This window comes from Heterodontus francisci, chromosome 48 (assembly GCF_036365525.1).
Source record: "Heterodontus francisci isolate sHetFra1 chromosome 48, sHetFra1.hap1, whole genome shotgun sequence".
Lineage (NCBI taxonomy): Eukaryota > Metazoa > Chordata > Chondrichthyes > Heterodontiformes > Heterodontidae > Heterodontus > Heterodontus francisci.
The window spans coordinates 8,660,738-8,684,329 of NC_090418.1; the positions used below are offsets into that span (position 1 = coordinate 8,660,738).

A 23,592-nucleotide genomic window follows, 5' to 3' on the forward strand; every position below is an offset into this window, starting at 1 on the left:
TGTGTGGCGTGAATGTTACCTGCCACTTACCAGCCCAAGCCTGGATGTTGTCCAGGTCACGCTGCATATGGACATGGGATGCTTCAGTATCTGAGGAGTTGCGAATGGAGCTGAACATCCGAGGCACCAAATTTCGTAGTAGTTGAAGCTGAAGCCAGGTTGCTACAAAATACAGCTACTTCAAATTTAAACCCACCACTAGAAGCTTAGAAGAGATGTTCATTGGAAAAAGGACAAGTTTCATGTCCATCAGCCTGGAAATTTCAGGATGTTATTTTAGGAAATCTAATAGAATGTTATCATTTATTGCGAGGGGGATTGAATACAAAAGTAGGGAGGTTATGCTTCAGTTATACAGGACATTGGTGAGATCACATCTGGAGTACTGTGTACAGTATTGGTCTCCGTATTTAAGGAAGGATGTAAATGTGTTGGAAGCAGTTCAGAGAAGGTTTACTGGACTATTACCTGGAATGGGTGGGTTGTCCTTTGAAGAAAGGTTGGACAGGCTAGGCTGTATCTGCTGGAGTTTAGAAGAGTAAGAGGTGACTTCATTGAAACATATAATATCCTGAGGGGTCTTGACAGGGCGGATGTGGAAAGGATGTTTCCCCTTGTGGGAGAATTTAGAACCAGGGACAATTGTTTAAAAATAAGGAGTCGCCCATTTAAGACAGAGATGAGGAGAAATATTTTCTCTCAGAGGGTCGTGAGTCTTTGGAACTCTCTTCCTCAAAAGGCGGTGGAAGCAGAGTCTTTGAATATTTTTAAGGCAGTGGTAGATAGATCCTTGATAAGCAAGGGGGTGAAAGGTTATTGGGGATAGGAGGGAATGTGGAGTTGAGCTTACAATCAAATCAGCCATGATCATGTTGAATGGCGGAGCAGGTCGAGGGGCCGAGTGGCCTACTGCTGCTCCTAATTCATATGTTCGTATGATGCATAGGACAGTTTTCCTTAATAATTAACAGGTTTCTACCCTGAGCTTGAAATTTTCAGTCCAGAGGTGGGACATCCCCCTGAAAGGTTGTAACAGTCATGAATACTTCCGACCCATTTCAAGACAGAATCCTACTGGTCTTTTTTGCCACTTTTTCATACCTTGTGGGTTAAATCATTTGAAATTGTACTGTGTTTGAATGTGCCCATGAATTACTGATGGTATCTATCCATCACTTACAGTTGAAATTCTTCAGACATCTCCTAATACCAGCTTGCCCAGCCTTTGATGCCCAACCACAAGAAGAAATGGTTGGGCAAGCGGCTGGACTTTGCAGTTCAAGCTCAGCAAGAGGAAGAGGAAAGGATGAGGTTGACAGAAGGGAGTGGCAGAGTCCTATAGCTGGAGAGAGTTTGAGAAACCAGAAGATTTTTAGAATAAGCTACCTAATTAGTGCCAAATTGACAATTTCACTCCTCAAGGCTGTAGGATGGCTGGTATGGGAATTGGAAGTGTCGCACTGGTGCTCTCAGGGTTGTCCTACTGAAGTTGGGGCTGAGGCACATTGTTCCTAGAAGGATCTAATTTGTATCTAGCTCTGCTGTGCCTGAGGCTGATGCTGGGTGTCTAACTTGGTGTTATATTTGATGTTATACCACAAGGTTACACCAGTACGTTGAGTAATTTTTGTATCATTTTTATAAACCATGTTGAATCCACTTCAAGGCATTTCCATGCATGTTTTCGTTGAATCTAGCATTGGACTGATACAAACTAGGCATGCAAGTCTGATCGTACTTGGAGGGGGTACAGTGCAGATTCACCACCATCGTCCAAAGCTTAAAGAGCTAAATGATGAGGAAGGTTGTATTCTCTTGAGTTTAGAAGGTTGAGGGGTGATTGATTAGAGGCCTTGAAAATGATAAAAGAATTTGATGAGGTAGATGAAGGGAAACTGTTGTCTCTGGTGGTGGAATCCAGAACAAAGGGGATGATCTTAAAATTAGGACAAGGCCATTTAGCAGTAAAATCAGGAAGCACTTTTTCGCACAAAGGCTGGTGAAAATCTAGAACTCCCTTTCCCCAAAAAGCTGTGAATGCTGGGGGTCAGTTTAAATTTTAGCCTGAGATCGATAGGTTTTTGTTCGGTACAGATATCAAGGGAAATGGAGCAAAGGCAGGTGAATGGAGTTAGGTGCAGATCAGCTATGATCTGACTGAATGTTTGAGGGGCTGAATGGCCTTCTCCTGTTCATCTGTTCTTATGTTCCTGTGAAAAGAATCCAAGATCTGTATTTGGAGTGCAGTGAAGATCCTGAGATTTATTTGGGACCTTAAGTATTATAAAAATACATAGATGTAGGGAAAATAGTGAAAAACCTGATTCACAACAATTTAGGCAACTGGACCAATAAGTGTTGATGGCAATTCAATGTGAATAAATGCAAAATACTTGAACAGTGTGCGGATTGGAAAAGAACACTTGAAATTATGATGACGAAATAAAGGAAATGTTTCGCACTCAGCTATAGTTAAAGCTAAGTAAGATATTGGGCTGCATGAGGAGAGGATGGAGCATGTAGTGCAACTGTTGAGGGTATACTACAGCCAGATGAAGTGCTGGTGTGCAGTTCTGATGACTTAAGATGTCACTGCCCATGAAACGCCAAAGAGATAAGCAACCACAGTGATTCCAAGTATCAGGAGTTATGAGGAAAGGTGACAGAAGTATGAGCTATTGTCTTGTTAAAAAAAGGATTTTCGAGATGACCCCATACATTTCTCAAGATTGAGAATTGACAAAGCTGATCCAGACAAGTTGTTCACAAAAATGTAGGTTTCAAAAACTACATGGCAAGTTGGGATCAAAAGGGAACCTCAAGTAGAACTTTTTGACCCAAAGGAAGTAAGTTAGCATGAAGAATACTGAATCAGACATTAGAAATAGGATCAAAGGCAATTTAATGTCTTTGAGGAGAAGAACATAGAACATAAGAAATAGGAGCAGGAGTAGGCCATTCGGCCCCTCAAGCCTGCCCTGCCATTCAATAAGATCATAGCTGATCTGTCCCAGACCTCAACTCCTCTTTCATGTCAGCTCTATATAGCCCTCAACTCTCTGATATTTCAAAAATCTATCTACCTCCTCTTTAAATACATTCAGTGATCTAGCCTCCACAGGAGGGGATTAAAGGATATGACAGGAAGGCGAGTGGGTCAACTATGTAACTGCTGAATGTAGGTAAGATGATACGTTGATTAATAAGGACAGGAGTATTGTACCATGTAATGCATGATGGTGTATTCTGCTGCTAAAGTTCAGCTGTGTGTATCTATTGAAGCCACGTAGTATAATTATTGTGCTGTCCTGGGACAGTTAGAGATTAATTGTTCTTGGGCAGATTGCAGAACAGTTCGAGATCAAATTTTTTTCTTCAAAGAAAAGTTTGACTCCTAATTCAAATCTAATTTTTGATGGGAGGGACTGGTTTCCTTTCTTGAATTTTTTTTTGTGATGCCGAAATATATCTGCATCGTAACATGTGATGAATCACCAAATTGTTTGAAAGTGAACCTATATGTGAAACGGAATATCTATTGGTCTGATATATAATTGTGTGTCCATTGTGCATCGATCACACCTCAAATGTCACGGTTGAAAAGAATCACACCTCAGAATGTCACAATTGAAGGTCCTCACCAATCTTGTAAAACTGCCTGACAAATATTATATGCCTGAAACAGCAGCACATCACAACTGAACAAATGGGGCGATATGCCAAGGAATAAGTAGCACCTTAAAATAAAATATCTAAAAAGAATTAGCAGTGAGGCTTAAATTGGCTTTAGGATGTGACCAATGGAAGTGCTTATCTACAACAATATACTTTAATGCCTTTAAAGGGACAAGCTGCAGCTCTAACTGAGCAGCAGAATATTACCTTATCCATTACATGGTACAATACTCCTGCCCTTATTGATTAGTTTAATCTCTCAGCTTTAAGTAAGAAGGTTCAAAGCCCACTCCAGGACTTGGGCACGTAATCTAGATTGGCAACCCAGAACAATACTGAGGGAGTGCTGCATTGTCAGAGGAGCTGTCTTTTAGATGAGACATCTTCCGAGGCCCTGGCTGCCCTCAGGTGGACATAAAAGCATGGCATTATTTCGAAGAAGGTTATGGGAGTCCTCCCATGTCCTGGCCAATATTTATCCCTCAAACAACATAATTTTAAAAAACAGATCATGTGGTCATATTGTTTTTTTTGTGGGATCTTGCCCTGCACAAATTGGCTGCTGCTTTTTCCTACATTACAACAGTGACTGCAAAATGAAACTTCAGTACTAACAATGGCTGTAAAGTGCTCTGGGATGGCCTGACGTTTTGTAAGGTGCTAAATAAATGCAGGTCATTCATTCACAAGTATACTGCTGGCAAAATGTCACATGCCAAGTGTATGTCAGTACAGTGAATGGTATTTGTTTTGTTGGCATATTATGGGCTACTTTGAATACTTCTGGTATATTATATAATGTCGAAGGACTGATTGGGTTCTCCGGGCAAGGAGTGGGACTCGTAGAGAGTATCGGTCAGAAAATTGCAGGCCCACATCCCCTCATTTTCAGACTGATATTCTAACGGGACTTTTCTATGGGCCTGCAATTTCCCAGTGGAAGATTCCCTCTCTGCTAATGCCGTTTCTCACATCAATGTGAGCTAATATTTTGTTCCATTGGGATAACCATACAGTGCGTTAACCTTTGTGTCTCCACAGTCGGGAACAAAAGCCGAGGAGGTTCAGACTGGCCTCAAGCTGCTTGCAGTTGCAGTCCAGAAGGCCCAGAACATGACTGTCAACAGCAGCATGCTGTATCTAATAGAAAGGAGCTACAGTAATATCCGCAGCATAACGCAGATGGTGAGAAGTTTAAGTACACCGGTAAGTGGTGCCAATAAGTTAATGGGATACAGAGAAAGTTGGGGAATCCAAGGTGGAGCCTTGGCATTCTTTACCCTTGGCAGAGAGTTGGTAGTCTTTGCAGATACCTATTTTTCCCCCTTTTGAGTTTTCATCCTTTCACCCCTCCTGTATTCAAGGTAATTGGCTGAGGCCTTAGGACAGCAGGCAGCTCTTCTGTGCTTTGCCCAGCTGGCTGTGTGCCAGTGGGATGTCTGACCATGAAAGCCATCACAGCCGAGCCCAATGCTGTCCTCACCTGGTGTCCATGCATATAAATCTTGCTGCAGGTGCTTTGGATATTGATCGGGGTGGAAACTTTCTTAGCCCGAGGATACTGAGAATAATTGTAAATGCTACAGAGCAGCCGTTGGAATCTAGTACTTTCGTCATGTACAGGACTCAGTGCTATATGCACTCAGTCTCTAATGCAGGACGTTTTGAATATGAATCAATAGATTAATATTTGTTCTATATCTGATGGATTAAGCGCAAGCTGCTGACATCAGCAGAAGTCTTTGCAATGAGAAATTATTAAGCCCCCCACTACAAGAGAGCTGGATTAACATCATTCGAAATACAGTTAGTAGCCAAGACAATTGCTGATCCCAACATTGTAAGGGAGCTGCCTTAACATTAGTGGAGATACAGTCAGTAAATCAGGGCACTGGCTGATGGGAGGTACTGGGTCCAGCAGTGTGAGGGAGCTGCAGTTAAGGGGAAGCTAGATAAGCACATGAGGCAGAAAGGAATAGAAGGATATATTGATGGGGGTGGATGAAGTAGTGTGGGAGGAGGCTTGTGTGGAGCAGAAACACTGGTATGGGCCTGTTGAGCCGAATGGCTGCACTGTAAATAACCTAAGTAAATATATAGTTCATGACAAAAGGCACTGAGCAACCCCAGTGGTTCAGTTGGTAAAGTAAGCATGTAGTTGAAACAATGCAGATCAAGTTGCATGGTTTGGAAGATCAGCGAGGTATAGAATCAGCTAGGTTCTGGCAATGCAATAACATTTGGCCTCCAAAACCTTGGCTTCTGGGCTATAGAACCATAGAATGATACAGTACAGAAGGAGGCCATTTGGCTCATTGTGCTTGTGCCAGCTCTTTCAAAGAGTAAATTCAGCCTGGATTCCTGCTCCTGAAAAATGCTCACCTTTGAAAATTGGGCAAGGAGAGGATTCGGCTCAGCCTTAATAGCCTCATTAGTCCAATAGCTTGTCAAAACTCACTACCTGGGTCACACAGGATGAACTGCAGCAACTCGCCAAGGCTCCTTTGACAGCACCTTCCAAACTATCAACCTCTACTGCCTAGAAGGACAAGGGTAGCAGACACATGGAAACACCACCACCTGCAAGTTTCCCTCCAAGCCACACACCATCCTCACTTGGAACTATATCACCGTTCCTTCACTGTCGTTGGGTCAAAATCCTGGAACTCCCTCCCTAACAACACTGTGTGTGTACCTACACCACACGGACTGCAGCAGGTCAAGAAGACGGTTCACTACCACCTTTTCAAGAGCAATTAGGAATGGGCAATTAATACTGGCTTTTTCCAGTGACGTTCATATCCCATAAATGCATAAAAGAAAAATGGCCACCTGGTATGAGAGTAAACAGTCATACAGAACCATGCCCTATCAGGAGTCAACACCTTCAGGAGAGGAGGAGGAGAGAAAGTTGGCAAAAACAGCCTTTCAGCTGGAAGAAGGTGATGAGTTGACAATGCAAGTGAGCTAGAATAATATCAACAGACGTACAGTCAATAACCAGAGTGTGAGCAGTTAGTGTGCCTGAAAATGCAAGGCAGCTGGAATAACCTGCACGGTTGAAATAACATGCTGGTTAGCTGAAGCACCACAGGTTAGTGACTGTATTATGTCATGTTGTCAGGGTCTGTAACTCCTCCATGTCAACAGTACTCACTGTTTAAACAAAAATACTCCAACACCAAAACCTAACAAATTGACAGTGATTTTGAATCCTTTGATTTTCTAAGGGGTTCTCTCTTAAACGTTGCAGAACGAGTGACCTAGTAACACTCCAGTGATGGAGTGTTGAGTTTTCTTTCAGGGTAATCTCACTGTTCACGCCCCCCCACCGCAACCCCCACCCTCACCCCGACCAAGCCCGAGTGTTAGGTAATTTTCACTTGCTTCGGCAACCCTGCCTTATCCTTTCCAATAAAGGACTTTTTCCCATTGTATCCTGCAGCTTAACCCGGCAGCAACCTTCAAATATTGACACTGGAAAGAGATAGGGGAATAAATAAAACTAATGAGCCTCAGTCCTGCTTTCTGTCACGTAACCCATCCTGCCGCTTGCTTGCTCCCCATGCCTGGGGCCACAGGATATTGACCTCGGGATGCAATCAACAATTTATTGGATGAGGAACAGCTTTCTGTGTAAGGATTAGCTTTCCCAGAATACGATTGCTGGATGGCTGGGTATAGATTAGAAAGCTTAAACACAATTACATCTTCGATTTCGTACCGTAATATATTAGTTCATAGCAAGAGGAATGATAGTATCATGTGTAAATGTCAATATGCTATATTATGTGGCTATTATGCCTCTTTTAAATCTTCTTCCTCTCTCATTTTTATTAATTCCCCCCCCACCCCCACAACTTACAGATTGACTCAGTAGGTAGCACACTCCCCTCTGGGTCAGAAGTTTGTGGGTTCCTGCATTAAGGTTTGACTTGAAACCAAGGCTTCCAGTGTGAGGGGTGATCTTCTTTCGGCTGAGAAGTTAAACTTGCCTACCTGTTCTTGTCAGATAGTAAATAGCCCATGGGCGTGTTCAGTGAGGAGCGAGAAGTTGTCCTAGTCAACGGTCACCCCTTCAGACAGGGCCAAAAAGAGAGGAATCGTTCATAGCTGTTTGTAGAATATAACAATGAAACAACAGTCACTGCAGGAGAATAAGATGTTGTGTCAAGTGCTTGGAGATGTTCAGTGACACGGGACAGGTGCTATATAAATGCAAGTAAAGCAGATGAAAGGGAAAAACAAACCGCTCCAAAGTGAATGGCTTGGTTTTAAACCTCAGTCAGGCGAATGGAGGCCCAAATTAGATTTGTGATTCAAAACAGCAGTGGAGAAATTCAAATAAATATGTCGTTTATGCTGTGTCGCAAACCACTCTGTTGCTGCTGCTGATACTGTTGAAGTGAACAGAAAGTGGGCAATGGATCCTTTTTGCTGGTTTTGTGCCTCCTGCCACTGCTCCCCCCCGCGCCCCCCAAACCTCCCCGACAACTCTGTCCAGTTGAGAAAATTGGAGCGCAGTTTGGAGAGGGATCCTAATTCCCAACTGTCCTGATTTGGCAGACCAATGCAAATGGTACCTCACCCTCCCTGTGGCACTCCCAAATTTTAAAATGCTTCCAGATCAATTGCAGCCTTCAAAACAACTTTGTGGGTTGGAGGATAAAGCTTGATATGTTCTTAATGACCACCCCACCCCAAAGCTTCTCCATCAGAGGGATTAATATCTTCTTGCATTTTGTTATTATGTTGAGCCTTATATTGCTTTACGAGCTGTCAAAATGTAATAAATATTGATACTTCTGATTGAGAAATGTGAAAAATTAAGACCAAAACCTACTTAACTTTTATTATATCACAACTTCTCACAGCTCAGAGGCATAAATTGTTTCATCTAAAGTGTACTAGTTTGAAGTTCAGTGATTGTTGTTATGTGGATAAATGTAATGGCAATTTTGAACGCAGCAAGATCCCACAAACAGCAAAGAGTTGAATGTTGGTTGAAAGAGGTGTGTTTTCTAGGATGCGGAGAGAATTGCCCTGCCCTCCTTTGAATAGTGCTATGGGATCTTTACTATCCAGTGGAACACGGACTCAATCTCAGCAGCACTCTCTCAGCATGAGAAAGTTAGTCCACAATATCCACGCAGGTCCTGGAGTAGGGCTTGAACTCCTGACCTTCGGACCTAGAGACCAGAGTGCTACCGTTGACATTAGGTTGTGTAATTGGGGCAAGATACAGAGTAAAATATGACAATGACAATTTTAGGACCTACGTTTTTCAGTTTTTGAAGTTTGCAGGTTGAGAGGTATGAACAGCCGAGGAGTCCCTGTTAGGATCACTGGCAAATGTCGCATGCATTGAGGTAGTGGCCATTGCGAAGTAGAGCAGGGGAGCACTATACAGTGTCATTGCAGGCTGGGACTTTTAAGGTTGAGAGCAGCAGAGCCCAGGAGGAATGTAAGACTGAACAACAATGCAGAGCTGCAAGAGGCTGGGACGGTTAGTTGTTTTGGCCATGCTGTTTGTGCGGATAGTGTCACTTCCCAAAACTAGATCCATTTTTACTTATATTTGCTGTAATTAGCTAAGTTCCAAAATATCCATCTACTTTTGTAGAAAACAGTCCATAGATAAGGGACTGTAAAATGTTAAAGGCCCTGTACACTGTTTACTCTTAATTAAACAGTGAACATAAGCATTTCAAAAATAAAACACTTGTCTGTACCTTTAACATCTGTTGTTCATTGTAACATTAGACAGTGAGTGGTGATGATAATGTTGAAGAAAACTAGAGTGAATGAGTGGCTGGGTGCCAAGAGGATAAAGGGGCTTAATTAAGAAGCTAGTTATCAAGGGACAGTGGCTTGGATATTACAGTGGGTGAGAAGTGAGGCCTTAAGCGTAGCAGTGAAGTTTCTGTTTGGTGACATTTCATGTGTCCAGTGATAAGCTCACTTAAAATGTATGCATTAAAATCCTGGATTTGCAGTCATTAACTGTCCAACTGCCTGTATCATGACTTTTACATTGCTATTTAAAGTGTCTATGTAAACATTTAAAATGGAAATCCTGTATGTAAACAGCGACCTGTCACAATGTAGTTGCAGGCTATTCCCAGTCGGTGGTGTTGTGGAGAGATATATATGCCTTTCTTCCAACTCTGTTGCTCTGTATGTTTTTAAAAAATCAACTGACCGTGGGCAACTAGTATTTAAATATTCTGCTATTGAGGGAGGGATATTTACAAGAGAGGGATGCTGAGCCCATGTGGGGAAGTTCAGTTATGTCTCTTGCCATGACAGGCTGCCTACAAATGCCAAAAGATACTGTTTATCATCTTTGCCAGTTACTGCAGCTATCTGCTTCTTGTAATTTAGCTGTTCCAATATGCTATCCCTCCATCTCAGATTTGACCTTGCAAGCAGAGCATAAGGTCCAAACTCAATGACAAGTTGAATTGTAGTTTAAATTTGCTCAAGGATGTCCCCATCATATCCTAGTGCAACAACTTTGCATTTATATATTGCCATTAACATGGTTAAGTGTCCCAAGATGCTTCACAGGACCTTCTTAATCACACAAATATTGACACCAAGCTAAAGAAGGAGACACTAGGACAGGTAACCAAAAGCTTGGACAACGAGGTAGGTCAGCGAGCAGAGGGGCGATGGGTGAATGGGGCTTAGTACGAGTTACAGAATTGGGACCTAGTCCCCTGTTCATATGTTTCTCAGCTGGCTGCCAGAAAGTAGGTGTTAGTATCTACAGGAGATAAGAGGAGGCCAGGGAAGAACATTTCTCTTGACAGAGCTTTCTAAGAGACGTGATGAAGCACATATGTAAGTGTAAGTTCTTTATGGGTATTTTATTTTAATGGTGCCCAAGTGTCATAGTTAGCAGGCTGCCATATTTTGCTCAAAGTTTGGAGAAGTACTCTTGCACCATATAGAAATGAGCAGGATGTAATTGAGGTAGAACACAGAAGTGGAAACCCTGCCCCATCTCTTGTATCCTTCGTTGCTTTATCTGCCAAATATGTGCTGACTGAAAATATAACACAACTGGGAAGTGGAGGGGGGAGGGATTTACCCTAAACCCCATCATGGCACAATGTCACGGCTCAATAATCCAAGGCGCTAGCATTGGCTTCCAGTTCTGCTCGAGACTGCTAGCTAGCTTTGGACAACCTGATCACAGTGACACTTTGCCAGTGGAAGAAAACAGCAGGGATGCTACAATTAGCCTCAAATCCTAGGCTGAAAAGAAGGTCGAAAAAAAAGAACACAGCTAGCACTCCCACTCCTGATCGCTGCTTAGTGACTCCTGGCTGGAAAGTACAGACATTCATATGCAAGATTGATGACAGGAACAGGCTTGACCACCTTGATCGAACAGCCTGCTGATTATGGTATTGGAGGACTACCAGTGCCAACTAAACTGTGCCCCCAGCGCCAACTGAACTGTGCCCCCAACATGAAATAGTACTTTGAGGAAAGGGGGAAAAAGAAAATTGGTGAGGGGGGGGGGGGGGGCAGGAGGCACGGGGAGAAGTGGTGTCCATGAAGCAGACTTATCCTGGTTTTTCCATGGCATAAGAGTGTTGCTGTGTTTATGAAAAGTGCACCGCCTCAAATTTTTTATCGTACCTCTAACTGCTGTAAATTTAGTCTGTAGCCCCAATGGTACCTTTGAGTATCAATATTGTAGGAATGGTGCAAGAAATGGGAGGTAAAAGGGCTCAAAATAAGGCCCACAGGGGTCACAGACAATCTGGCGCACTTGTAACGCAGGGAATTTGCAACTGCACTCAAAACCAAGTGCATGTCAGTATAGTTCAGGATTACCAAACACACAGCCTGTCCATCAGCACAGTGACAGGCGTTAACCCTTTCCATTACCAAACACACATCATGCCCATTTGTATTGCTCTGTTTTATCCTCAACAGCAGGAAGGGACCTCCCCTCCCCTCCTGTTCAACACAAAGTCCATACTTAGTTCATTTCCTTGACTGCCTTTCCTGCTGGCTCAGCTGAGCCACGCAGACCAGGAGGGTCCTAGGTTCGATCCACGGTCTCTGCTGAGTTAACTGATCTCAGACAGGACAATGGCTGGAGTGCTACAGTTTTGACCTAATCCAAAGGATCAGTTCAGCTGCCCTTCAATGTACAATGTCCGATGCCAGGCTGCACCCCTGCTGTAGTACAGAGACCAGAAATGCAGAGATAATAATTGGAACACGAGAACAAATATGAATAGATTGTCTGATCTGGTTTTGTCGTGTATGATAAGAAAGTTGGTACTGAGATGCACATCAACAACTTTTGTATTTATATAGAGTGCCTTGAGCACAGTATAATGGCCCAAGGTGTTTCACAAAAATTGGCATCTAGCCAAAGGAGATATTAGGACAGGTAACCAAAATCTTCATCAAGGAAGTAGGTTTTAAGGAGACTGTTGAAGGAGGACGGAGAGGCAGAGCTCAGGGCCCAGATGGTTGAAAGCACAGCTGCCAATAGTGGGTTGTAGGAAGTGTGGGATGCACCTCTGAGTGAGTCTGAATATTCAAAAAATGGCATTCCCAGGATGTGGGCATTGCTTGTAAGGCCAGCATTTGTTGCCCATCCCTAATTGCCCGTAACTGAGTGGTTTGCTCAACCATTTCAGAGGGCAGTTAAGAGTCAGTCACATTGCTGTGGGTCTGGAGTCACATACAGGCCAGAACAGGTGAGGACGGCAGATTTCCTTCCCTGAAGGACACTGGTGAACCAGATGGGTTTTTAAAACAATCCAGTAGTTCCATGGTCAATGTTATTGATACTAGCTTCTTCAAAGTTGATTGATGAGGGAAGGGCTGTCGATGTCATATACATGGACTTCAGTAAGGCGTTTGATAAGGTTCCCCATGGTCGGCTGATGGAGAAAGTGAAGGCGCATGGGATCCAAGGTGTACTAGCTAGATGGATAAAGAACTGGCTGGGCAACAGGAGACAGAGAGTAGCAGTAGAAGGGAGTTTCTCAAAATGGAGACGTGTGACCAGTGGTGTTCCACAGGGATCCGTGCTGGGACCACTGTTGTTTGCGATATACATTAATGATTTGGAGGAAAGTATAGGTGGACTGATTAGCAAGTTTGCAGACGACACTAAGATTGGTGGAGTAGCAGATAGTGAAGGGGACTGTCAGAGAATACAGCAGAATATAGATAGATTGGAGAGTTGGGCAGAGAAATGGCAGATGGAGTTCAATCAGGGCAAATGCGAGGTGATGCATTTTGGAAGATCCAATTCAAGAGTGAACTATACAGTAAATGGAAAAGTCCTGGGGAAAATTGATGTCCAGAGAGATTTGGGTGTTCAGGTCCACTGTTCCCTGAAGGTGGCAACGCAGGTAAATAGAGTGGTCAAGAAGGCATACTTTCCTTCATCGGACGGGGTATTGAGTACAAGAGTTGGCAGGTCATGTTACAGTTGTATAGGACTTTGGTTCGGCCACATTTGGAATACTGCGTGCAGTTCTGGTCGCCACATTACCAAAAGGATGTGGATGCTTTGGAGAGGGTGCAGAGGAGGTTCACCAGGATGTTGCCTGGTATGGAGGGCGCTAGCTATGAAGAGAGGTTGAGTAGATTAGGATTATTTTCATTAGAAAGACGGAGGTTGAGGGGGGACCTGATTGAGGTGTACAAAATCATGAGAGGTATAGACAGGGTGGATAGCAAGAGGCTTTTTCCCAGAGTGGGGGATTCAATTACTAGAGGACACGAGTTCAAAGTGAAAGGGGAAAAGTTTAGGGGGGATATGCGTGGAAAGTTCTTTACGCAGAGGGTGGTGGGTGCCTGGAACGCGTTGCCAGCGGAGGTGGTAGATGCGGGCACGATGGCGTCTTTTAAGATGTATCTAGACAGATACATGAATGGGCAGGAAGAAAAGAGATACAGACCCTTAGAAAATAGGCGACATGTTTAGATAGAGGATCTGGATCGGCGCAGGCTTGGAGGGCCGAAGGGCCTGTTCCTGTGCTGTAATTTTCTTTGTTCTTTGTTTTTTTTTTGTTCTTTTTCTTATTCCAGATTAATTTAATAAATTGAATTTTAATTCCCCAGATGCCATGGTGGGATTTGAACTCATGTCTCAGGAGCATTAGTCCAGGCCTCTGGATTACTAGCCCGGCAACATAACCACTCTGAAACCACTTCTAAAGAGTGGCTGTTGGGCTGTGGATCTATGACTGCTCAAAGCTGAATCCCCATAGAAACTTAACAGCCGACAGACAGGGGAGAGAGACTTTCAGTCCCATGGGTAGAGTGAGGAGTGATGGGCCTGATGGTCTTTATCCGCTTTTCCTTCCCTCGGTCTCAGTCTGGGGCAGCTTTGAGCCCAGTTCCCAGAGGTGAAAGGCTACCCAGTGTACACTTACACAATATACATTATTGTACTGGAAAACCATCACTTCCTGCTAGTTGCTTTCATTGCACCTTAAATAAATCCTCTTTTGCTTTTGCACAGGATATCCTTAATCGGGAACGGGAGCTACAGACCACCTTTAACACGAGAATGCTGAGAACCATTTTTCAAGTCTATTTAAATTTCTTACAAGGGAAAGTCAGACTGTTTTTTCTCAACGCAGAAGCCTGCAATTTGGCGACAAGCTGACGGCCCAGTTGGATGCCAGCAGACTCTGAAGGAGCTTCCGATGCAGATTATAAGCTATAACCTTTGCATTCTAAGCACAAAAATGTATAGCACCAACAAGGAACGGAGAGAGAAGAAAAATAAACAAAGGGGAAAGAAGGTTGTGGCCTAGTTCATTTGGAGTATAGTATTCGAAAGGATGATCGTCCAACTGAATACTGTCTGGAAAGCTCAGCCACAGAGTCTGTGGTAACCAGGGTATAAGGACTTGCAATTTTTTGAACTCAAGGATGAGAAAGAGGCAGCTGCACCTGAGGACCATTTGAGTTAGACAAATATACTGCAGAAAGTGTCAGTTTATTGATGGCATAGCCTGCTGTTGAGGGCATTGTTTCGTAGAGTTCTGTGAATATGGGACGCGAGCGTTTCATGTCTTTTGTACTTTAAGCTCTGTCAGCTATTATGCCTCAGATCTTTATTACTGCTTAACTCATGGACTGAAGTTCACTGGTAACCTTTTGGAAGTGTTGTAGAAATGATGAAAACTAACTTGGTCAAAAGTTCTGTGGAGTTGGCAGGGGGTGGGGTGGGTGTGGGTGTCAGTGGTGGTTAATATTAATGCTGAGTCATTGTAGATCAGTTGTATGTTTATTAAAATATTGTATCTATTTAAACATATTTATACGTCATGTACACTCTGGGTCTGATTTTCAAGAGTTTATTTCTGCCATATGCGTTGTGAAGGAAGTCCTTGAATATGCAGTTTATTTTCCCGGTTTTCTGCAACTTTCAGTGTAATTATTGATGTCCTGGCTGCTGTCCCATGGTGTTGCTCTTTCATAGTCTGAAGCATAACTGTGATATTTGCCAACTAATCTGAACTCTTCCTTTAAGGCCATTGCTCCAGCACTCGTGGGGAACTTGACAAAATAGGCACATCCTGGAGTCAAGTAGAGGCTCATGAGTAATACAAACTGAAAATGTTGAAAGTGCTCTCACAGTCAGGCAGCGTCACCACAGCATTTTCTGTTTTTATTTCAGATTTCCACCATCTGCAGCATTGTTGTGTTTTTGAAGCTGATGAGTGTCAGCTTATCTCAGTGGTAGCAGATTTGCTTGACTCAGAGGGTTGTGAATTCAAGTCCCACTCAAGGAGCACACGGTGCACTGAAGTGTCAGCCTGAATTATCAGAGGTGCCATCTTTCAGAGGAGACATTAAACCAAGGCTCTGTTTCCTGTTGAAGTGGACACAAAAGATCCCATGACACTATATAAAGAAGACAAGGGAGTGAGTTCTCCTGGTGTCCCAGCCAACATTTATCCCTTGATCAAAACCACCAGAACAGATTAACTGGTCATTTATCCGATTGCAGTTTGTGGGACTTTGCTCTGTATGAAATTGGCGGCTGCGTTTGCCCACATTAACAACAGTGAACACATTTCAAAGTGTTGTGCAGAGCACTTTGGGAGGGATGATATGTTGGAAGGTTCACCAAATGAGGCCATATGGATTGAGCTAAGGAACAAAAAAGGGGTACTCACACTGCTGGGAGTGTACTATGGACCCCCCAAGCAGTCAGAGGGAGATAGAGGGGCAGATATGTAGGCAAATCTCTGAGAAGTGCAAGAACAATAGGGAAGTCATAGTAGGGGATTTTAATTACCCCAATTCACTGGGATAGTTTTAGAGTGAAAGGAATTGAGGGAGCAGAATTCTTGAGGTGCATTCAGGAGAACTTTTTTGCCCAGTACGTAGCAAGTCCAACAAGAGAGGGCGCAGTTCTAGACTTAGTGTTAGGAAATGAAGATGGGCAGATGGAAGGAGTGGCAGTGGGAGAGCATTTTGGTGGTAGTGATCATAATTCAGTCAGTTTTGACATAATTATGGAAAAAGACAGAAATAAAACGGGAGTTACAGTTTTCAATTGGGGCAAGGCCAATTTTACGAAACTGACGAGTGATTTAGCGAAAGTGGACTAAAAACAGCTACTTGTAGGTAAATCAGTGTCAGAACAGTGGGAGGCATTCAAAGGGAAGATTCAAGGGGTTCAGGGTAAACATGTTCCCACAAAGAAAAAGGGTGAGACGGCCAAATCTAGAGCCCCATGGATGTCAAGGAGTCTACAGGGTAAGATAAGACAGAAAAGGAAAGCTTATGTGGGACACCAAGAACTCAATATGACAGAAAACTAACAGGAGTATAGAAAGTGGAGGGGGTGAAATCAAAAAGGAAATTAGCAAAGCAAAGAGAGGGCATGAAAGAATATTGGCAAGCAAAATCAAGGTGAACCCAAAGATGTTTTATCAATACATTAAGAGTAAGAGGATAACTAAGGAGAGAGTAGCGTCCATAAAAGACCAAAAAGGTAACCTATGTGTAGAAGCGGAAGATATCGGTATGGTTCTGAATGAATACTTTGCATCTGTCTTCACAAAAGAGGGGGATGATGCAGATATTGTAGAAGGAGGAAGAATGTGAAGTATTGGATGTGATCAACATAGGGAGAGAGAAAGTATTAATGGGATTAGCATCCTTACAAGTTGATGTCACCAGGGCCAGATGAATGTATCCTAGGCTCTTAAAAGAAGCAAGAGAGGAAATAGCAGAGGGTCTGACTATCATTTTCCAGTCCTCACTGGATACAGGTATGGTGGCAGAGGATTGGAGAATTGATAATATTGTATCTCTGTTTAAAAAGGGAGCGAAGGATAGACTGAATAATTACAGGCCAGTCAGTCTAACCTCAGTAGTGGGCAAATTATTGGAATCTATTCTGAGAGACAGCATAAAGTGTCACTCAGAAAGGCACAGATTAATCAAGGATAGTCAGCATGGATTTGTTAAGGGAAGATCTTGTTTGACCAACTTGATCAAATTTTTTGAAGAAGTAACATGGAAGATAGATGAGGGTAGTGCAGTTGATGTAGTCTACATGGATTTTAGCAAGGCTTTTGACAAGGTCCCACATGATAGGCTGGTTAAAAAAATTAAATCCCATGGGATCCAGGGAAATGCAGCAAGCTGGGTACAAAATTGGCTCAGTGGCAATTTGCTAACGGCTGTTTTAGCGACTGGAGGGCTGTTTCCAGTGGCATTCCGCAGGGCTCAGTACTGGGTCCCCTGCTTTTTGTGGTGTATATTAACGATTTGGATGTAAATGTAGGGGGCATGATCAAGAGGTTTGCAGACGACACAAAGATTGGCCGTGTGGTAGATAGCGAGGAGGATAGCTGTAGGCTGCAAGAAGATGTTGATAGTTTGGTCAAATAGGCAGAAAAGTAGCAAATGGAATTCAACTTGGAGAAGTGTGAGGTGATGCATTTGGGGAAGTCAAACAAGGCAAAGGAATATATGGTTAATGGGAAAATACTGAGAAGTGTAGAGGAAGTAGGGATCTTGGAGTAAATGTTCACAGATCCTTGAAGGTAGTCGGACAGGTCGATAAAGTGGTTAAGAAGGCATATGGAATCCTTTCCTTTATTAGTCGAGGTATAGAATACAAGAGCGGGGAGGTTATGCTGGAACTGTACAACTCATTGGTTAGGCCACAGCTTGAGTACTGTGTACAGTTCTGGTCACCTCATTACAGAAAGGATGTAAATGCAGTAGAGAGGGTACAGAAGAGATTTACGAGGATGTTGCCAGGACTGGAAAAATGCAGATATTAGAAAAGATTGGATAGGCTGGGGTTGTTCTCCTTGGAACAGTGAAGGCTGAGGGGAGATCTGATTGAAATGTACAAAATTTTGAGGGGCCTGGATAGAGTGGAGGTGAAGGTGAAGGGTCTATTCACCTTAGCAGAGAGGTCAATGACAAGGGGGCATAGATTTAAATTGATTGGTAGAAAAATTAGAGGGGAGATGAGAAAAAACTTTTTCACCCAGGTGGTGGTGATGGTCTGTAACTCACTGCTTGAAAGGGTAGTTGAGGCAGAGACCCTTAACTCATTCAAAAGGAGTCTGGATATGCACCTCAAGCGCCCTAAGCTGCAGGGCTACGGACCAAATGCTGGAAGGTGGGATTAGAATAGGTGGATCATTTTTCGGCTGGCACAGACACGATGGGCCAAGTGGCCTCTTTCTGTGCCTTAAACTTTGTATGATTCTATTATGAGGATATGAGAGGTGTTATGAAATGCAAGTTCTTTCTTCCATTACTGTTGTAGGAAGTTTTTCCAAATTGGTAACTGATTGGCTTTTCGCTTGGATAAAAGCCAGATTACCTCAAGGCCAGAAAAAAATCAGGAGAGGATGACTTTCATCATTTTGGGTATATGTGTTAAGATGTTCCGTTGGTGTTTCATAGAAAGGGTGATGCTTTAAATTTCCCAGGTGCACAAGAGTTCTCAATACAAAGTATGCAAAATGCATATATAAAACTTAAAAACATATGAAGGCAAATGCTGTAAAACTAGTTATTTTTGTGCTAATTTTTTATGGGACTGCTGACTTTACAAATACAGGAAGTTAACAATGCTTTTAAAAATCCTCACTGCCCCTGGCCATGAAATGCTCAGCAAATTATCCAAAGTGATGATGTGAAAAATATTGCAATAAATAAAATGTAAAGTTGCTGATGAGGCAGAGACCAAGCACTTCTTCAGTGGGTGTTGGGGTATTTGAATTGTAAGTTATCCTAGTGTACAAAATTAATTGAGACTAAGCTGAATTAAAGGCACATTATCCCACTGTGTGCTTACTTTTATCCCTAGTCCTTTGCTTTTCAAGACAAAAGTGCCAACGTTATATTAACTTATGTTGGGTCACTATGACTGAATGGATTAGCAGAACAGTGTCCCACAGGTAAGTCAAAAACCTCTGCATGCTGCCCATCAGCTATGTCTTAGAATGCAGCTCTTGCAAAGGGAGTGCTAAGATGATTTCCTAGGCGGATTCCTGGGGTGGCAGGATTGACGTATGAGGAGAGATTGGGTCAACTAGGCCTATATTCACTAGAGTTTAGAAGAATAAGAGGGGATCTCATAGAAGCCTATAAGCCTCAAACAGGACTAGACAGGCTAGGTGCAGGGAAGATGTTCCCGATGGCTGGGGAGTCCAGAACCAGGGGTCACAGTCTCAGGATACGGGGAATGCCATTTAGAACAGAGATGAGAAATTTCTTCACTCAGAGGGTGGTGAACCTGTGGAATTCTTTACCGCAGAAGGGAGTGGAGGTCAAGGCATTAAATATATTCAAGAAGGAAATAGATATATTTCTTAATGCCAGAGGGATCAAGGGATATGGGGAGAAAGCGGGAACAGGGCACTGAATTAGATGATCAGCCATGATCTTTTTTGAATGGCGGAGCAGGGCCGAATGGCCTACTCTTGCTCCTATTTTCTATGTCTACTGCAGCTCAATTGCCTGAACTGCACAGATGAGGACCTCTCCAGTCTGATCCCGAGCTTGTGCTTGTTTAGTTGATCCCAGTTGGGTGATAGAATTGATCATTGGATAGGGAAGGGGTGGGGTGGGAAAATAAATCAGTCAGGCTTCCTGCTCTCGATCACTATCTATAGGTAAATCCAGAGTAATTGCATCTAAACTAGGTAGGAATGTGAGTTGTGAGGAGGATGCAAACAGACTTCAAGGGGATTTAGACAGGCTGAGTGAGTGGGCAGGAACATGGCAGATGGAATGTAACGTGGAAAAATGTGAAGTTATCTACTTTGGTAGGAAAAACAGAAATGCAGAGTATTTCTTAAATGTGAGATTGGGAAGTGTTGATGTCCAAAGGGACATGGGTGTCATTGTTCATAAGTCACTGAAAGCTAACATGCAGGTGCAGCAAGCAATTCGGAAGGTAAATGGTATGTTGGCCTTTATGGCAAGAGGATTTGAGTGCAGGAGTAAAGAAGTCTTGCAGAAATTGTATAGGGCCTTGGCGAGATCACACCTGGAGTATTGTATATAGTTTTGGTCTCCTAACCGAAGAAAGGATATACTTACAATGGAGGGAGTGCAACAAAGGTTCACGACTGATCCCTAGGATCTTGGGATTGTCCAATGAGGAGAGATTGAGGAAACTGGGCCTATTATTCTCTAAGGTTTAGAAGAATGAGAGGTGATCTCATTGACGCATACTAAATTCTTACAGGGCTCTACAGGGTAGATGCAGGAAGGGTGTTTCCCCTGACTGGGGAATCCTAGAACCAGGGGACACAGTCTCAGAATAAAAGGTAGGCCATTTCTGATTGAGATGAGAAGGGGGCCTGGGGGGGGGAGGGGGTGGGGGGGTGGTCGATGACATCATTGCAGTTCAGAGATTCCTGTGATGAGAGGGTTATTTTATGAGGAAAGGTTGGACTGGTTGAGTCTATCTTCACTGGAGTTTAGATGGATAAGAGGTGCTCTTACTGAAATATATTAGCTCCTGAGGGGACTTGACAGGGTGGATGTTGAAAGGATGTTTCCCTTTGTGGGAGAGACTAAAACTAGTAGGGGGGGGCACAATTTATAAATAAGGGGCTCCCATTTAAGACAGAGATGAGGAGAATTTTTTCTCTGAGGGTCATGAGTCTGTGGAACTCTCTTTCCCAGACAGTGGTGGAGGCAGGGTCATTGACTATTTTTAAGGCAGAGGTAGACAAATTCTTGACAAACAAGGGAGTCAAAGGGTATCGGGGTTAGGCAGGGAAGTGGAGTTGAGTTCACAAGCAGATCAGCCATGGTCTTATAGAATTGCGGAGCAGGCTCTCGGGGCCGAATATCCCACTCCTGCTCCTAGTTAGTATGATAAACATTTCTACATTTATACTATGCTTGTACATTCTGCCTCTGGGTCACAAGAAATCATCATGAAATGACTGGCCTCCTTTCTGTTTTTTCTTAAGTTGTTCTACATCTGTAATGAACTGTAAGACATTGAAGAATGATGGCTGGAGAGTGACAGACAAATGCTAGACACGACATTTTAATATATATGTACAAGTGGATCTCCCCCTAGCATTGCTCACAATAAATAAGATGAAATGCTTCATAAAGGTAGGCGCAGGATACAACAACTTGCATTTATACAGCACCTTTAACAGAATAAAATGTTCCAAAGCACCGCACAGGAGCGTTATAAAGCAAGATTTGACACCCAGTCACATAAGGAGATATTAGTACAGATGACCAAAAACTTGGTCAAAGAAGTAGGTTTTAAGAACTGCCTTAAAGGAGGAGAGGCGGAGAGGTTTAGGGACAGAGTTCCAGAGCTTACAACCTTGGCAACTGAAAGCATAGTTGCCAATGGTAGAGTGATTAAAATCAGGGATGCTCAAGAGTCCAGAATTAGAGGATTTTGAGGTTGAAGGAGATTACAGAGATAAGGGTGAGACCATGGAAGGATTTGAAAGCGAGGATGAGAATTTTGAAATCAAGGTGTTGCTTAACTGAGAGCCAATGTTTGTCAGCGAGGACAGGGTGATGGGTGAACAGGACTTGGTGCGAGTTAAGACATGGGCAGCAGAGTTTTGGATGATGTCAAGTTTACGGAGGGTAGAGGTATGTTTTATGTGATGATTTATCCTGCTGGTAAGGTGGAACTGTGTTTAAGTTGTCACTTTATGACCAGAGTGTCTTGCTATAAGTAAACAGAGTTTGAAGTCACTCAGATAAGTTTGCAGTTTGACTTAGGAGTTTCAGGCTGCAGCTCAGGAGTATCTAACATTTCAAGATTGTTTTGCATCTGTAGCAAAGTGTGATATCGAGAGTGCAATTATTGTACTTGCTTCTTGATGTAATTAAATGACCAGATATATTTGAGGACCAAAGCCATGGTCCAACTATATAACAAACATTAAAAATTATAAAAACAATTTTCATCACTAGCCGTGCTCTGCTTACTCAGCGGCATAGAATGTTGGTTGTCCTTTTGATTCAAGCCAAGTGTCTTCCCTCTTCCATGATACAGGGCAGGAAAGCTCCAGATTTGATCCCTGATCTTTGTGGAGTTGACTGATTGCTACCTGGACAGTATTTGCAGCGCTACAAAAGAATGAGCCAGACTTCCTGGTCCCGATTGGTATACAGTGACTCCCTAACTGTACATGTGTAGATTCTGGGTTATAATAGGATTGAGCTCAGCTGTGATTTTGCCACAGTCGGATATCCACTGCCACTGTTGGGTCTCACCTATGAATGATGTCTTCTTGGGAAAGATATCACAAGAGCAATCACTGTCCATGGAACTGTGCCAAGTGAGAAAGGCAATGAGGCTAATTTTGGCTTTGGACTACAGTGTAAAATGTGTGATATCAGCTGGGCCACCCATTAAACACCTCTCTTATTGACTGAATGGAAGAGAACAAGTGCTCAATGGGTAGTGCTGCCAATGTCATGCATTTTACACTCATCCAAAGTCAAAATAACCCCAATCAGCCAAGGGAGAAACTGCTTTACCCTGAATCCCGCTGCCTTGCCATTATTTTTTGCTCTCAGCAAAGGTTGGATGTTTTGCCTTTCCTGCAGTGAAGTACCTGAACTTACACTGCACCCATCTCTCTGGCACTGTAAGATCCATAACTTGGGAAACTGGCACATGCTAGCACCAGAATGCCAATCCAACAGCATTTCAAAATGCTTTCAAATGTAAGTAAATAAATGTTCCTTACCCCTGTCTAAATCCACTGTCAGAATAGTTTGACCTGTGTCTTTTTGTACATTGGTTAGGCAATTGTGACCTTTGCACTTTTGATCCTTGTAGAAGTGCCAATATTTGCCAAACATGTCAGCTTTATTCTAATTCAATCCGAATGTAATCTGTAGCCTTGGGTATGTAATGGATTGCTTCAAGCCACTGACAAAATATCTCCGGTTTGCTGTTTCCCTCAAGGGCTTTTCTGTTACTTCAGGTGCTGTTTTTTTTAGAAGGAGCAGGCCATGCAGTAGTCCCAGAGACACCACCTGACACAATAAAGAAGGCAAACTGATGGCGTCCAGGGCCCAACTTTGGTCGGTTCTACAACCTGTCATCAGGAGTAGCACACAATGAATACTGCTATTTAGTTGGTCCTAAGCAGCCACAATGCGTTGCACACCCAGTGTAGCCCAGAAAAAAGACCAGGGAAGGGGACAAACAGCAACTGGATAATGACAGGTGATGCCTGGCATATCCCTCACTCTACCAGTATCATCAAGCCAGGGATCAACCCTGGTTCAATGAAGAGTGCAGGAGAGCATGTCAGGAGCAGCACCAGGGACACCTAAAAATGAGGTGTCAGCCTGGTGAAGCTACAGCACAGGACTACTTGCATGCCAAACAGCGGAAGCAGCATGCAACAGACAGAGCTA

At 43.2% G+C, this 23,592-nt stretch overlaps 2 protein-coding genes across 12 annotated transcripts in view; one reads left to right on the forward strand and one right to left on the reverse strand.

Moving 5' to 3' along the window:
- epoa (erythropoietin a) overlaps positions 1–14,890 on the forward strand; it is a 42,457-nt gene extending 27,567 nt beyond the window's left edge. For all 5 annotated transcript variants that reach the window (XM_068023565.1, XM_068023569.1, XM_068023564.1 and 2 more), the window contains 2 exons: positions 4,717–4,881; positions 14,189–14,890. In XM_068023565.1, the coding sequence (XP_067879666.1) occupies positions 4,717–4,881; positions 14,189–14,335 (312 nt within the window). In that variant the 3' untranslated portion in view covers positions 14,336–14,890. The remainder of the gene's footprint in view (positions 1–4,716; positions 4,882–14,188) is intronic.
- The window catches only part of LOC137357314 (chloride channel protein ClC-Kb-like), a 198,504-nt gene that overhangs the window by 158,685 nt on the left and 16,227 nt on the right, over positions 1–23,592 (reverse strand). For all 7 annotated transcript variants that reach the window (XM_068023556.1, XM_068023563.1, XM_068023560.1 and 4 more), the window contains one exon: positions 7,675–7,788. The gene's annotated coding sequence lies outside the window, so the exon portion shown is untranslated. The remainder of the gene's footprint in view (positions 1–7,674; positions 7,789–23,592) is intronic.